The sequence below is a fragment of the Pteropus alecto genome, unplaced genomic scaffold (genome assembly GCF_000325575.1).
Source record: "Pteropus alecto unplaced genomic scaffold, ASM32557v1 scaffold166, whole genome shotgun sequence".
Taxonomy (NCBI): domain Eukaryota; kingdom Metazoa; phylum Chordata; class Mammalia; order Chiroptera; family Pteropodidae; genus Pteropus; species Pteropus alecto.
Window position 1 is genome coordinate 72,762 of NW_006439757.1, and position 16,219 is coordinate 88,980.

General features: G+C 33.6%; 1 protein-coding gene across 1 annotated transcript; it reads left to right on the forward strand.

Annotated features, from left to right (window-relative positions):
- The first annotated feature begins 417 nt into the window (after nucleotides 1–417).
- ADAMDEC1 (ADAM like decysin 1) lies at nucleotides 418–15,763 on the forward strand. Its single transcript, XM_006917026.3, is given in 15 exon segments — nucleotides 418–432; nucleotides 434–509; nucleotides 2,289–2,407; nucleotides 3,428–3,501; nucleotides 4,231–4,309; nucleotides 5,748–5,824; nucleotides 6,997–7,183; nucleotides 7,412–7,474; nucleotides 8,210–8,281; nucleotides 8,561–8,730; nucleotides 9,095–9,176; nucleotides 9,871–10,001; nucleotides 10,770–10,947; nucleotides 13,707–13,792; nucleotides 15,379–15,763. Coding segments are annotated over 15 exon segments (1,416 nt in total). The 3' UTR covers nucleotides 15,386–15,763.
- The last annotated feature ends 456 nt before the right edge of the window (nucleotides 15,764–16,219 follow it).

The following is a 16,219-nucleotide window of genomic DNA, read 5'->3' on the forward strand; positions in this document are numbered from 1 at the left end:
TATAGATGTTTGTTCTCTGTGCCAATTAATTTCTCAAAATATGTACAGACCACTCATATATTTTCTAACTTTGTAGATCAATTTCTGTAAGGTTACTGAACAGGAATAGTGATGTATGCAAATATATTCATGGGCATCTAAGTCCAGTTGTACTTTCCCTCTGTTGTAAGAGCACCAGGCCAAACAGCTGTCCAGAAACAATTCTTAGCAGGCTGTAACCACAGACATAAACACCACTCATCAATGAGGAACATTCTTATGATCTTGACACTGCAGTTACTTGGAAATTTCCCAACACCATTAGGAAACATTCCCCAATCTCAAAAATAAGGTTTGAGAATTTTATGTCTCAACTTGTAAAAAGAAGTAGGAGGAAGATAAAACTAGAAGATAAATAGCTGGAGAGACCACCTCTTCATGCTGTGTGGGACTTCTCAGCCAGCTACCTGCAGTCGCCAACATGTCTTTGGTCCTGCTCTCTGTCATCTGGCTCATCGTACAAACTGAAGGTAAGCACTAATGTATTGACATTTTACATAAAAATCAAATTATTTAATGCATTTTTTAAAGTAACCTTAAGAAAGTGACATGCTTGCATGACAGTCAAGGCATTGCGATTGGCCTAATAATTTTGTTAAGATGTCTCTGAAATTTTATCCCTCATTCAATAATTCTGTAAGTGCTATGTGCTATAATTTTATTTTCTAAAACACACAGACCCTAATGACACCAGAAAATTACCTTCCAGGCTAAAATTCAAGAATTTTCTAACCATCTCCAATGTTACCTTGAATAGAATTGATACTTTCTACCCCATAAAAAGACAGTCATTTATCTGAGGACACAATTTATCCAAAGGTTGCACTAGGGTGGATGACAAGGATGGCTCTTAAGTAAAATCAGAGTTAAGTTAGACAGCATTGCATTATTATACAAAATTAAAAATTAATTGACAACCAAATAGTACTAGAATTGGGACTAAAAATTATTAAAATTTACTTTAATATCAGTCCCACAATTCTTTCCACTTAACGAGATTCGTATTCTTTTTTGATAAAGAACTTTTAGTAATATATTTATAAATTTCTTTTTTTTTTATATGTAATGAATCCTTCTTAGGCCAGCATCACAGCAGAACTTTGGGGGCTGACTAGAAGAGATTTTTTGCTTTAGTATTTCCTTTTAGTTTCTCCACATCAGTCAGGTATAGAATTGTTTGGTGTTCTGAAGGTCGCACTGAGTGTCACACTGAGTGGGAAACTGTCTCCAGGCAGAGACACCGATCTATGGAAATAAGAACATTTAAATATGAGACAGACCTTGCATGGATGATTGAACAATTAAAAGAAAAAATGGATAAAGTATATATCCATTTTACATATGCCATCTTCCTAGACTGGTGTTAAATAATTTACATATTTTATACTATTCAATTTTTATACCAACCTTTATTTTAGATAAGTGAACTGAAAGAAAGGTAAAATGGCCTTTACAAGGTCATTTAGCTAGGAATTAAGGCCATATATTTTTGCTCCAATGTGAATTATTTTCCTATATGCAAGCAAAATAGAAAAATACCTACGCAATGCAATTTCAAGTGCATCAAGAACATTTAATCTATAGACAATTTTTTTACTTGTTCTCTGATGCTTTAAAATATTCCAACAGAGGATCACAAAAACTTTATTTCCTGTGAATCTAAAGTTTTCGTGGGCAAATTCCAATGAGAGAAAGAATATAATGTTTTATTGTTACACTGAGAAATAAAATAACATAGTACAATCTTTCCTAAAGTATTGTCTGTAGATGAAAATTTTGATTTTTGGAGGGTGAAGTAAGAGATTGCACCACAGAGAGAAAGAGAGAAAGAAAAATCAGAGATCTCTGAGAAAAACGAGAGAAAAATCCACAATTTTGAGGAGGACTATAGAGGAAGAAGAAACTGGATTACTATAGGAGTATTTCCTGGCTCCCATAATCTTTATTCTAATCCAAGACATGCCTTTTCTGGGCTTGGTGGCCCAAAGTTTACACATATTGGGAGATTATCTGAAGAACTGTGTTCATCATCATGATTTCTTTCCAGAATGGGGTGGGGAGAGAGTGGAGAACAAAAATAAGTATCTGTTATTAAAATTTAAGTAGAAGGAAGAATTTGTTCTTCTTAATGTTTACCTTCTCCATGGGAATTCAGTCTTTGTGCCATTTCAACAAACCAGGCCAACCAAAACCAAAAACAAAACAAAATCTTTTCAATATTTATATCAATATTATCTCTCTTTCTCTAGCAATAGCCATAGAGCAAACACCTGAATTAAAACTCTATGAAGTAGTTCATCCTAAAAAACTACACGTTGTACAAAAAAGAGGGATACAGATCAACCAGACAGAGAAGCTTGCCAAAGAGGTAAGTGATGTGAATGACAGTAGGATTTTACAATTATCTTGAGACAATAAAGAGACTTTTAACTAATAGAAGTGATGTCACAGTCAACATCTTGTAGTTCTTATCGGGGTGATCACTTCTAGATTATATAAATGTCTAATAACTATATTGTATGCCTGAAACTAGTATAATATTGCATCCCTGTAATTGAAAAAAGTATTATTAAAAAATGCAACAGTTTAGTCCTGAAGCTCATATATACATCTCCCCCTTCGTCCAGGAGAGACCATAGGATTTCTTAGAAAGCTTTTACAATTAAGCAGCAGAAAGTGAGTTAACTGCCCACTTAATCAGAAAGAATATAACGGTTTGGACATTTCTTTAAGGGTTTTTTTTTTTTTTTCTTTTTTGGGCGGGGAGAGGGAGGAGGAGTACAGGAAAGGCAGCCATTTTTGAAGAAGTTCTTTATCAAGTTCACTAAACTCATGTCTTCTCCTTACCCTTACCCCTGTCCCCTCAAAATTTTTTTGAATTTAGAATTTTTTGAATTGTCTTTTCCTTGGCCATTTTTTGTCTATAAAGGAGAATTCAACATTATCACATACAATGTTGCCAATATGTCCCTCATTTTATCATTTTTACTTTATTTAATTCTTAGCTATCTATTGGTTGGTTTTCTTTAATATATTTGGTTTGGTTTTAACATGATAAAAATATATACCTTATTATTATCCCATTAGTGATTCATTAGGATACACAGGACTGTATACTGTACATTAGGCAAATGATTAGTCCCTAGCTTACATATTAGAGTTAGTTTAATCTTCCAGTATTACTACCATGTTATTGTCCTTTTTGGAAATCCAACTAAATATAAGACTTATGTTTTATTTTACATATTTTAAGGGCATAAGAGAGCTGTTTTTATCTTACATATATTCATAATTATTCTATATAGGCAACATATATCAGTATATTATAATAATTTTAGAAAGACTCAGAAATATAAATTGATATTATAATGTCATTAAATACTTTTAGGAATACGAACCTGAACTTCGGTATCAGATTATATTAAATGGAGAAGAAGTCATTCTTTGCTTACAAAAAATCAAGTAAGTTGTACTTCCCGAACGTTTAATCACTGGAATGTATTAAAAGAATATGGAAAAATAAGTCTTGAGACTCTGTAAGTGTGATATGAGGTAAAAGACATGAAGTTTAGATTGTGCTAATATTATCTAAGACAGTTGATGCTTTTTTAGGAAAAAATATGCAAAGTGTATATGCATATTTTATATGCAAAGTGTAAAACAAAAAAAGAGCTTTTTTCCTTGCTGCTTCTTGGAATTTACTAAAAATAGTTTTTACCCAGATAAGCTCAAACCTTTGATGTGACTTTCTATTACTTATAATAACATCTGTTCAAGGATCATTCAGGGCACACAGCCTTGAAATAGGTCCCAGGGAATGGGGCTCCCTCCAGTTCTGTAACTGTCAGTAAAGTTCTGTCTGGACTCAATGGTCCTTGATGCACCCTTCAGAGACACTGTGGAGGCTATGTTCTTGGTGCAAAGAATCTCAAAATAACCCATTTGAAGACAGAGAATCTGCAGCTAAATAGTAGCTGAGGGCATTTCTTTCCTCAGATCCAATAGGTATAGCTAATGCTTTGATTTGCATTTTCAGCAGCAGAGTTCCAATGTCAGAAAAGGATCTATGAGTCAGAATGTCAGCTCATTCTCATTATAGATATTATCATTCCTTTAGCTCTGGAGATCATGTCAAGAACATGCGTCTTTAGTACCACAGCGAGTGTAGCATGCAACTTTCTGCCTCCACAGGCATCTCCTGGGGCCAGGCTACACTGAAACACATTACTCACCCAGAGGAGAGAAGATCACCTCAAGCCCTCAGAACGTGGTAGGTGGGATCTTCTTGAGATCCGCCACTGACATGATAAGATTCATAGGTCCAAGAACAACTTTAAAACATTTTTAAGAACTTCAAAACAAGGTGCTCATCTATGACCAATGAGACAACAGATTAAAAAATCAAAGTCAGCTTTTTCAAAAGGTAAGAGGCTTTCAGATATTACATTTTTAGGAGCAACCGAAAGTCCACTTTTCCCTAGGCCATCTTATCAATAGATTAGAAATAGTCTTCCTTATAGGTACTTGAAATATCATGTCACTATTTACTGTTTTCTGATGATACATGCATTTGTCCTGAGGCCAGTAATGAAATATCAATAATTTAATTAATATATCTGGTTAAACTACCACCCTATAGGTAATGCCAAGGCCTAGATATCAGACATAGAGAATCAAGGCCAAAGGAAGAGCAGAAAGAGAATACAAAAAGCCTTAATCATGGAGTGTTACCAAGCTAAGTGAGTCTCTCAGAGCCACCCTCTGTGGCATTCTAAAAATGTATATCTGTGTAAAAAACAGTCTTCTGCCACAAAATGGCTCTTTGCTTCCTTCTCACATCAAAACTCTCATCTCATGAATATCTAGAATTTTGATAACATTGACCTCCAAGGAAAGTATCTGATAAATTAATTCATGCTCAAGTGTGAATGGCTGATGATATTTTACTCTGATACCTTTTCCAACTCTTCTATTAGAAAATGTTTATGATAATATGGTTTCTTCCAAAAGAAAAGGAAAAAAACATGGATAGAATTTCAGACTCTGAGACAAGTCAGTTTATTTTGAACAAGAGGTTAGTTATTAGCTTTCTTAGATCATTCTAGACAAGTGACCCCCTAGTTTGCTTTTATGGAACACCTAACATGTCTGAATTTCTAGTTGTAGACAAATTCTCTGGGTTTTTGGTAGTTAAAAAACTTCCACTGACACACCAATTCAAGTGGTGAATGGGACCAGTTAATACGAGGGGCCCACGAGCAGTCGTGCAGCCTCTTGAGGACTCTAAAATTCAGAAAAGTGTGTACCCCATTTTATGGATATGTGATGGATAGTGTCTTAGGAACTCAGCACAAGAGAGTCAAATCTGAGAGCTCTTCAGAGTACTGGAGATCCCAGGGGAGCTGGCTACTTCTCAGATGCAGTGTCCACTTTCACCATGCGCCCACTTAGACTCAGTGCCCCTGGACTTTAGTGTACATTAGTGCCAGAAAGACAGCTCAGCCATCTAATATGGAGAGTTTCCATGGTCAGCTGGGGAGCAGTTATTAAAACCTTTGAGGTTCTCCTTATTTTCATTTCTGGGAACTGCTCTGGCCACAGCTACTCAAAGAATTTTCATATATATTCAAGATAACAGCTTTTACTGTTACTATGATACATTTATTCTTGTAACTATTTTATTTTATTTTTCTATTTCCCAACCTTAGGAACAGTGCTACTATAAAGGATATATCCTGAATGAAAAGAATTCTGTCGCCAGCATTAGTACTTGTAATGGGTTGAGGTAAGAACTACTCCTCAAAATATTAAACATTAAGCACCATTTTGTTACACAGAATGAGTCTTCCTGGACATAATGTCTTATTATCTTGGTAAAATTTCCTCCATCTATAAAATGCTGAATATATGTGGTTAATGTGAAGAATAAAATATCACTCTTGCAATCATTTCATAATCTGCTTCTCTAGTAGAATTCAGTCCTAAGAATAAACAAAATGCTATACTCTGGACCTCGATATCTGGATCCATTTCCACGTTTATTCACCCCACTCCCAGAAAACATTCTTTTTTATTTTCTTAAGAATTCTACTCTGAAATTGAAATGGTGAAATGTAATTTTTTAAAGTTGTGTGCGTGCGTGCGTGCATGCATGCGTGTGTGTGGTACGTCTCTTTACAAAGGTAGTTCTTGCCAATAAGGGAAGGTTTGGAAAGTTAAAAAAAAAAAGCACAAATAAGAAAATAATCACCATGAAATTTTACCTCCATGATTTCTTATTAACATTTTATCATGTTCACCGGCTTGTATGCATATAGACAAATATATCTGATACACGGTTGAAATATGAAATAAAATACACATAATTGTTCTTTCAACATGGTTTATGCCACATGACATTATAAGCCTTTCCCATATTATAAAATACCTTCAGAGATGTAATTTTTAATGGTTGTGTTGGCTTCATAATATTCCATTATATGGATTCACTTTATATTTCTGAATTAATTTTCTTACTAAGAAGAGAAATTCTCTAAGCTACTGATTCCATACTGTTCCTTTGGCCAATTTGCTCGTTATTCTTTCTCTCCTCTGGGATTCTTAAAATCTACACACTCTTTTATTTTGTTTTCCATTTTATTCCTTGCCAAGAGATATTTGCTAAATGTATAAATAAACTATGGACAAATATTTATTGAGCTCATGCTGTAAATTTCAAATCCTTTGAGTAGCTTCATCTTAGTAATTCTTCACAATTCTCTGAGAAAATAATGTAAGCTCTATTTTAGTATCGATAAATACTGATTGTAACTTATGTTAGCAAAAGTTAGCCAAAAGCCTATGAAGAAAAACTGTATGTATGAGCTTGGGATGGAGGAAGAGGTGTCACTCTATTTTGGTCAGTATATGTGACTCTGTGGCAGAGAATTCTCAAACATGAATCTCTGAATCTCACAGGGGATACTTCACACATCATGATCAAAGGTATATGATAAAGCCTCTGAAAAGCACAGACCAAGAAGAACATGCTGTCCTCGCAGATAACCAGGAGGAGCTAGACTCAGCTAATCACACCTGTGGTGTAAGAAATGTTGGCAAGAAACACGGCCTTATTCGAGCCTCTAGGTCACTCGAAAGCCCAGAGGTAAGTGTAGCATTCCAATGTCATATTTATTCAGTTGTCTCAGCGATGATATATGACAGACTAGTGTGCTCAGCAATGACTGGTATAGATAAAGGTAAAGCCAGGATATTTACTTATCCTTCAATATAATTTCTCTCTGAAAAAAAAAAAAAAAGAATCTTTTTGTAAGCTTTTTAATCTTTTAGGATGAAGATAATCATTAACAATGTTCTTTTACACTTTGTAAAGCAAGAAGACTTTCTTCAAGCTGAAAAATACATTGATCTCTTTTTGGTGCTGGATAATGCTTTCGTGAGTATAAATGTGTGTGCTTCTTGGCCAGCTAAGGCAGCTTTTAAGTTTTCTTATCAAGCGAACACAAGCTATAAACTATTCTAGCCTGTTCACCTGATTGTTTTCTCTGCTCTACATGCCTTGCCAGCAATAGTTTTCACTCACCCACTGCTTTAGAATCCATCTGCTACCAAAATATTCAGATATTGAAAATATACTTAAAATCAGATAACTACAGGAAGTCAACTACAATATTGAAAAACAAACCAAAAAAAGGAATGGGTTATTAAAATATTTTGTTAAATTTTTGCCGTATTTGCTTTACAAATTCTACTTTGTATGTAAATATAAAGTAAATATAAAACTATACATACTTTACAAATTATATTTACATATACAAAAACTGCTGGAATCTGTGATTCTAACTAGCAATTATCGCTTTGTAATCAAATTTTAATATTATTGAATTTGTTTAAAAACATCGACATTGTTAATTTGATTTATTCAGTGTAAAAATGAATAACACTGAAATTTTATATGAATGCTTAATTTTTCTTTAACCAAAAAATATTTACATCTTAAATAGAAACACAGACTTGAAACACAGAGTAGTATATAAGGTAGACATGGAATGAATAGACACTTATTTACAGTGATATATATAATTTTTCTCAACATGTAGACTTCTATGCCCCATCAGCTTCTCGCTTTAATTTGCTGTTTTAATTATAATTTGCATTTTGTATTTTACAGTATAACATATATAAGGGGAATCTAACTTTGATAAGAAGTTTTGTGTTTGATGTGATGAACCTACTCAATGTGGTAAGACATTTGTCCTGTAAACATGCGTTTCCACATGGGAGCCTGGGGCCTTCCTATGGTTTCACCAAATAAGGAGTTGGGAGGATCACAATGGCTTAACATCAACGGTTTGGGGAAATTTAGCAGATAAGGATGAACATCAAGGTAAAATCAAAGGCAACTTCTAGGATTTCTGTTTTCAAAATGGGATATATTTATTTATCACTTGTGGTCAGCAAAGGATCAAAAACACTAAAGACATCTCAAAAATTTTTATGAAGAAAAATGCTCTTCCCACAGATTTATAACACCATAGATGTTCAAGTTGCCTTGGTTGGTATGGAAATATGGTCTGATGGTGATAAGATAAAGGTGGTACCCAACACAGGCATCACCTTTAACAACTTTGTGAACTGGCATCGTTCTAACCTGAGGAAAATGAAGGTCCATGACCATACTCAGCTACTCAGGTGAGCACACACAGGCCAAGGCCAGGCATAGGAAGGCAGAGTGGATAGTTATTGTAAAGGTTTCTTGGTAGCGACTACTGTTCAATTATATCTCCCCCAATGAGTTGTCAGGGAGCCTGAAGTTCTACCACTAACAATTCACCTGTGAGATTATCGGAGACCCGTATCAGATCACTAAAATGGACTCTTGGATGTGGGGTGACCATCTGTGGTCATTATAATGCTATAGAACTACAGAAGCTTTTCTGGGGCCTAGTGAATATAAAAAGGGTGGAGCAAACAAGGGAAATTTAAAACATAATTGGCCAAAACTAATGGTTCCTAAGACTCAGATTGTGACAATGTACCTGTAATTTTCACACAGTGGAATTGAATTCAGCAACCGACGTGTAGGAATGGCAGCCTCGAATTCCTTGTGCTCTCCATCTTCGGTTTCTGTTATAGAGGTTTGTAAACTTATAGTAAGGCTTCCTATGCTTCTATATCCTCTGCAAAGACCAACATAATGCCTTGTATAGAGTTGGGACAATGAACATTTGCTGAGGCAGTAAATAAAAGTAGAAATGAAACTACTAGTAGCCCATTATACTGAAGGTTCCTTGGATTGTGAAAAAGAATATTTCACTACATTTGTCTTCCTAGAAGGCTACCCGCCTCACTTGGTGTTAGGGTGTAAGAACAGGAAGATCAGAAGAGAAAGGGAATACAAGTCCCCTCTGCGGTCTGAGCCAACTTCAAATTAATCATCGTATCGATGGCCAGAGAGGTCAGACAGGTGCATGTTGGTATGACATGGTCAAGCACTACCAATGTCATAGGCATTATTGCTACAGGTTTTGGAGGCCTTCGAGTACATCTTATGGTATCTTCGCATCCTACGAAGAATGTATTTACTTTAATTTAACCATGGTTTACAGAGAACTTATGATTAGTTCAGCAAATTTTTGATTGAGCACTGACTTGATGGTTGGATTCATGAGAGTCAATCATTTTAAATGTTTATTCAACATTTTACAGTAACTGATGACAGGAAAAGGGACTAAATGACTATTTTTTATCTGTCAAACTACTGAACATTGGCAACAGTTAAGAATTAACTGAATAAAAAAAGAAGTAATAGATGTTTCTATTTCTTTTCAGGCTAAAAAAAAGAAAAATGTGGCTCTCGTAGCAGTGATGTCACATGAGTTGGGTCATGTCTTAGGTATGCCTGATGTTCCGTTTTACACCAAGTGTCCTTCTGGGAGTTGTGTGATGAATCAATATCTGAGGTGAGACCTTGTCATCCAAGAATTCAGATATAGTCTATACAGTTGGATAGGCATTTTTTTTTTTTTACCAAGGGCTGCATATCCCATTAATTCACCCTCCAGCCTCTTGATGCACAAGTTTTACCAGCTATCAGGGCTCATTATTTAAAATGTCCAAAAAATACCAAAATAGAGCTTAAGTATGATGACCATGTTATTTTAACTTAAAATAATTTTAACTTTAAATAATATATTTTCTAAAAATATTTATCTAATTAAGATGATGACAATTATCCCTATTGCCAATCAATCAATCCTTTTGTCATGTTATTATTAATTACCTTCCAATGCCGAACATTTTGTAAGGACTTGGGATTTAAAAAAAGGAATAAAACATACCTTGCTCTTGCAATACTCATGAATAGGAAAAGAAATATGTTCATAGAAACTCTAAGTCTGCAATTATGTCCTTTCACTAGTTTATTGTTATTATCACTTACCTCTCAGTCTCTTAATGATAACAAATGGCGAAGCTCATCAGTGCTGCCAGTTAGAGAGTGCTGAATCCATGCAGGAATTTAAATTCTTCCAGCTCTACAACTGAGTGTCTAGGAAAACGTTTTTCCAACCAGCCTGGTAGGCATGCTCTGTCACCTTCCACATATAACACAGTGCAGTCCTAAACAGAAACTAAATTTGGAATTTCTACTGAACCAGGTAATAATGTTAGACAAGTTAGATTCCCACATTCATTTATCATGGTATTTATGATTTTTCTTCTGGACACAGTTCAAAATTCCCAAAGGATTTCAGTACATCCTGCCGCTCAAGTTTTGAAAGATACATTTCATCTCAAAAACCAAAGTGCCTGCTGCAAGCACCAATTCCTGCAAATATAATAACAAAGCCAGTGTGTGGGAACCAACTTCTGGAAGTGGGAGAAGAATGTGACTGTGGCTTTCCTAAGGTTTGAAAATATTCACAGTTTAAAATACTTATTAGAGAGTGATTATGGCATGTTTCCTTTTTCTTTTTTTAAAAAATGTTCTTTTGAAAATTCTGAAGACACAAGTTTGGCATTATAGTAAACGGTAGACTTGCATATGTGTTTTTGGCACTGATTTTTGTCGTCTTTTGAAAGGCATTTCAAAAGCCAGGATATGCTTATGGCATGACTGTATGAAGTTCAATGTAAAGAAGTAAATCATTAACTACAACATGTCACTTATGATTTTTCGTAGGTATATTAGTCAGAAATTCCTAAATCACATAAAGGCATAATTGATCATCAGTTGAGCAATAATAATTACAGATCAAGAAATTAATTCTCTGCATAGAGAGAGTTGGTCGTCTCTCATCAAGCCAATGTGTAAACCAGGCAGTAAATAAAACAGAAGAGAAAAAAAAATTACTTGCACCTGTAGAAAATGGGTTACTAACACAGAGCATATAATTCTGCTAATATTTATAAAATCTGAACCCTTCAAGGCACCAGTGTACTCTAAAGAATCTTTCTGATGCAATATTTGCTAGCAACCCCGTACTAAGTTTTTAAGAGAGCATTCTATTTTCTTAGCAATTTTCATTTACTTTTAAGACCAACAAAAGGCTAATATTTGAAGAGATATTCTATGTGTCAATCTGCAAAATGCTTTTATATACATCATTTCTTTTATTACTCACAACAAACTGACAGAATAGGTTTTGTTTTCATCCCAATTTAGAGAAGAAGCAGTGAGACTCAGAAAAGTTAAGGAGCTAGTTCCAATGATAAAAAGCTGGTAATGGGTGAAACCCACTGCAACCCAAGATTTATCCATTACTTTAAGAGGCTCTATTAAAAAGAGGAAAGCACATAATCTCTCTGTGCTTCATTTTATTTAGAAATTCCAAGCTGTTTAATTATATTAGAAGATTACTATTATAACTTAATCTTTTATGAAGAATATTGCCAATATTCTAATAATTATAAGATAGAATTTTAGAAATGATTTGATACTTTATAATAAATTAAATGTAAGTTTATCTCATTCTTTCTTGATCATTTATTGGGTGGAAACAGTTGAAGTTGTTCATAATCTTAGGTACTTTTAATTTCAGCAGGCAAATGCCATACATAGCTTATATACTTTAGAGTATCCTTTAGCAAATAATCCAGTTTCCCATGATCTAATATGCCATTTTATTATTTTTATGTACAGATATAGGTCTTTTTTTAGGTTTTTAAAATGATCATTCTATGTGTCTAGATATTATAACACAAACATTATATGTTTTTAATAATTGTAATTATACAATGCATTTTAATATCTTTAATGGTAACTCTCTTCATCGACATACAATTTTTTTTTTCATAATTTACATAGCAATTCTTTAGCATTAATGCTTCCATATAACTCGTAGTATTTTTTTTTTTTTTTGGTCAGTTTGCCCAAAAATACAATTGAGAGTCTGAATGAAATACATTAAATTCATATTTCACTCTGGAGGCCACTACCATGTTCACAATATTAAGCATGGTCTTAAAAGACAATTTGCTTTGGAAGTCTCTCAGGAAAATTATGTATAAAGTTCTTCATGTGATTCTGGCACATTTTGAAATCTTATTCTGAAATATTTTATATGTATACATTTTTGCTATTACTATATGTAAGGTTTTCTTTATTTTAAGTTCTAATTTATTATTGCTTTTTATGTTATTTGATTATTATCTTAACCAGCTAGCTATCTTAGTGACTCGCCCACTATTTTTTTGAGTTGATCCTCTATTTATTCCAGGTCAAGAATTTTATCACATACAAATAATGGAACGTGATTTATACTTCCCAATTATTACACTTTTATATTTTTTTCTTGTCTCATAGCACTGGTCAGAATTTCCATACAAATATAGACTATAAATAATTCTTATTTCTTATTTTATTGGATATGCCTTTGCTATTAGATAGATTTTTTTTATCATGATGATTCATAATTTTGTTTATAATTTGTTTATATATGCCTAAAAAATTCAATAAAGGCCACTGAGTTTTTACCAACTAATTTTTTCCCATCTATCACAATAATGGTTGTTTTTTCCCCTTAGTCTCCTAATATGATGGATTATATTACTTTATTCTGTACAGTTGAGACACCCTTGCATTTTTGGTAAACAAACAAACAAACAAACAAAAGAATGCTGCATAGTTGTAATGAAGAGTTATTATATGAATAAAGTGGTATTTTACTAATATTTTCAAGTTTTTACATTTATATTCATAAATGTAAATTGTATATGTATGTGTGTGTGTGTGTGTGTGTGTGTATGTGTGTGTGTGTTTGTATTCATTACCAGTTCTCATTATCAGAATTATGCAGGCTTGGTAAAATGAAGTGAAGATTTAAAATATTTTTTCCTCTATGTTCAAACAGTTTTAATAGTATAGAAATATTCTCCCTTAAGGTTTTAAATTAATTTACATGTATTAATTTACATGTATTATAGGCCAAATTTATTTGAGGTGGTTCTTGAGTAACTCTATTTCTGGCTTTTTGAGAAGTCGTTTTCATTACTCCTAACATTTTTTTTCTTATTATTAACTTGGTCATTTCCACTGCAATTTGTAAAGCAGAGTAATTGAGTTTAAAAACTAACATTGTATTGCCATCTTGTACCAACATTGCATGTACCTAGTCTACGCGGGAAAACAATGCTGAACCCACTTTCCTATTGTCTGTGCTTTAAAGGAATGCAGGAGTGCTTGCTGTGAGGCCAGGACCTGCAAGTTAAAGCCGGAAGCTGACTGTAGAGAAAATAGTCTTAACGATATCACGTGAGACCTTGAGCTTTTGTCTTTGCTGTCAAATATTTTCTCACTTTTATTTCAGATTTGAGAAAGATGTGCCACTGTGTTCTGTAATACATTTGAAAAGAAATTTTTAAAATGACACAATTTCAGAAAGGAAAACAAAAATCATTATAAATATAAATTACTCAAGGTTGTATGTATACTAATATGCTAATGAGAAAATGGCTAATTTGTCATCTGGGAGATTATAACTGCTGAAATCTGCACTAAAAATTGTATAGATTTCTGTTAGGTAGTGATGACTTTAATAGGAACTAAGATAAGAGAAAGAAAAGTTTGTTTTTAAAAAGGTTTGATTGTTGAGCAAATTTTATTCTTGGTTAAGAGCTGATACTTGTAGAGCAAGGTAGTCAGGAAATCAATAACATGTAAGAACACATTATAAGATTTGATTGTTTTATTCCTTTTTTATTTTACTAAAATTTTTATTTTATTTTTAATTGTTCATTTTTATTAAAAGTTAACATACAATATTATATTAATTTCAGGTGTACAACATAGTGATGCAACATTTATATACAATGTGATCTCGCAATAAATCTAGTCTGGCATCCTGTAAAGTTATTACAGTATTATTGACTATAGTCCCTATGCTGTACATACATTATTATCCACGGGCTTATTTATTTTATTACTGGAAGTTTGCACCTCTTAGTCCCCTTCGAACAAACAAAACAAAACAGAAACGGACTCGTAGATACAGAGAACAAACTGATGGTCGCCAGAGGGGAAGGGGATGCAGAAATATGAACAAAACTGTATTCCTTTTAGACTGTTTCAGTAAACTATAATTGACATTTTTTGTGTGTGTTTTATACAATCCTCTATGAATTGGGCTAGGGAACCCATTTGCATTGAATATGGTATTCATTTCAGTGAAAAATAGTCTTTGAATTTAAAAATGGTAATAACAACAACACATCATAAGTAGGGGAAAGACTCAGGATACATTATATGGAAGCAGTTATCTCTACTCCTATTTCCTGAATATTTTCTGGGATTGAAACTGGAGAGAGGTTATAAAGGGAACAATTGTCAAACACCATTGACTATCACTCTCTCAGGAAGAGACCGGCAAGGTCATAGACAAGGAACACTGCTCATTTATTTATAAGGCACCACTCACACAGCTGATACCCTGGTGGGATCCATTCTGCAGGAAATTCTAGAAACTGTGCCCATCTTCTAATTCTGTCACAGAGACTGGAGCACAGCATCTCAAAAAATATCCATTCAACTCTTTAGGGGCTTGGAATGATAGGTGGGCAAACCCCATTACTGGGAAAGATTAGTGATTTTGTATCATGGAAGGAAAATTGGACCTGGCCTCAGGAAACTTTAATTCTTTTCTTTGTTCTGCCCAAAATGAGCTGAGGGACTTTAAGCCAAGTTATGTAATTAGTTTTCTAACCCGTGAAATGGAGGTAATGATATTGTCTCTCAGTAGGGTTGTTAGTATTATTTAAACTCTATAAATGTTATCATTATTACATAACATTTTATAATTCATATTAACCATGGTTTCCAAACTTTTTTTTCCTTTTGACCAGAGAGTGAATGAAAAAATCTACTTCACTGAGCTGCTACCTGCCAGGACAAGAATCAAGAAATCTAAACATACTGGATTCTTGTGTATTTTCGCCTTTGCACTTAGATGTATTTTGCTTTTCATTTGTCATTATCCTTTCTATATTTTTTCCAGTCCAGCCAATAGGTGAATAGATGTGCTTAGAGAAGTTGCCCGTTTTCTAAGACCTGATCTACAGTATATTTTTAAGGATCATGAAGCTATCGCTTAGCTCTGCTCTTTGCAAAACAAAAGAAATTAGCTCTAGACCAAAATACTTTAAAATGTACGGCTGAATTACATGCAGAGTTACTCCAGGCTTGTAAAACTACAAATGACTTTTATTTTAACCCCATTTTCATTTTATCAGTTATAGCCCATGAAAAAAATAAAATCACTTGCTAAGTGAAGCCTTTAGTTCATGCGTTATTACTTCTCTGTCTTTTACTGGCTATGCTCTTAGAAGTGTGGTACTTTTCTATACCATATCAAGACTTATTAAATATAAACATTTTGATTTTATCGTGTATAATCCTTTCACCATCACATGTAATATTAATATTGAGAAGTCTGCATTCCTTACATTTTAACTCAACCATCAAGGAATGCTTTATTCATCTATTGATTTAATGAATCATAATGTTAATGAATAAAAACACAATTTGGGGGGGATTTTCTGCGTGGTCGTTTTCAAAAATCAGTATTTTTAAGCTCTGTTGTAGGTCTGTGCTAAGTGTGGAAATGAGGGAAAAAAGTCACATCTCCTTTTAATGCTTAAAATGAAATGACTTGAAGCCAGTCACACAAGAGGACTAGATTTCTCT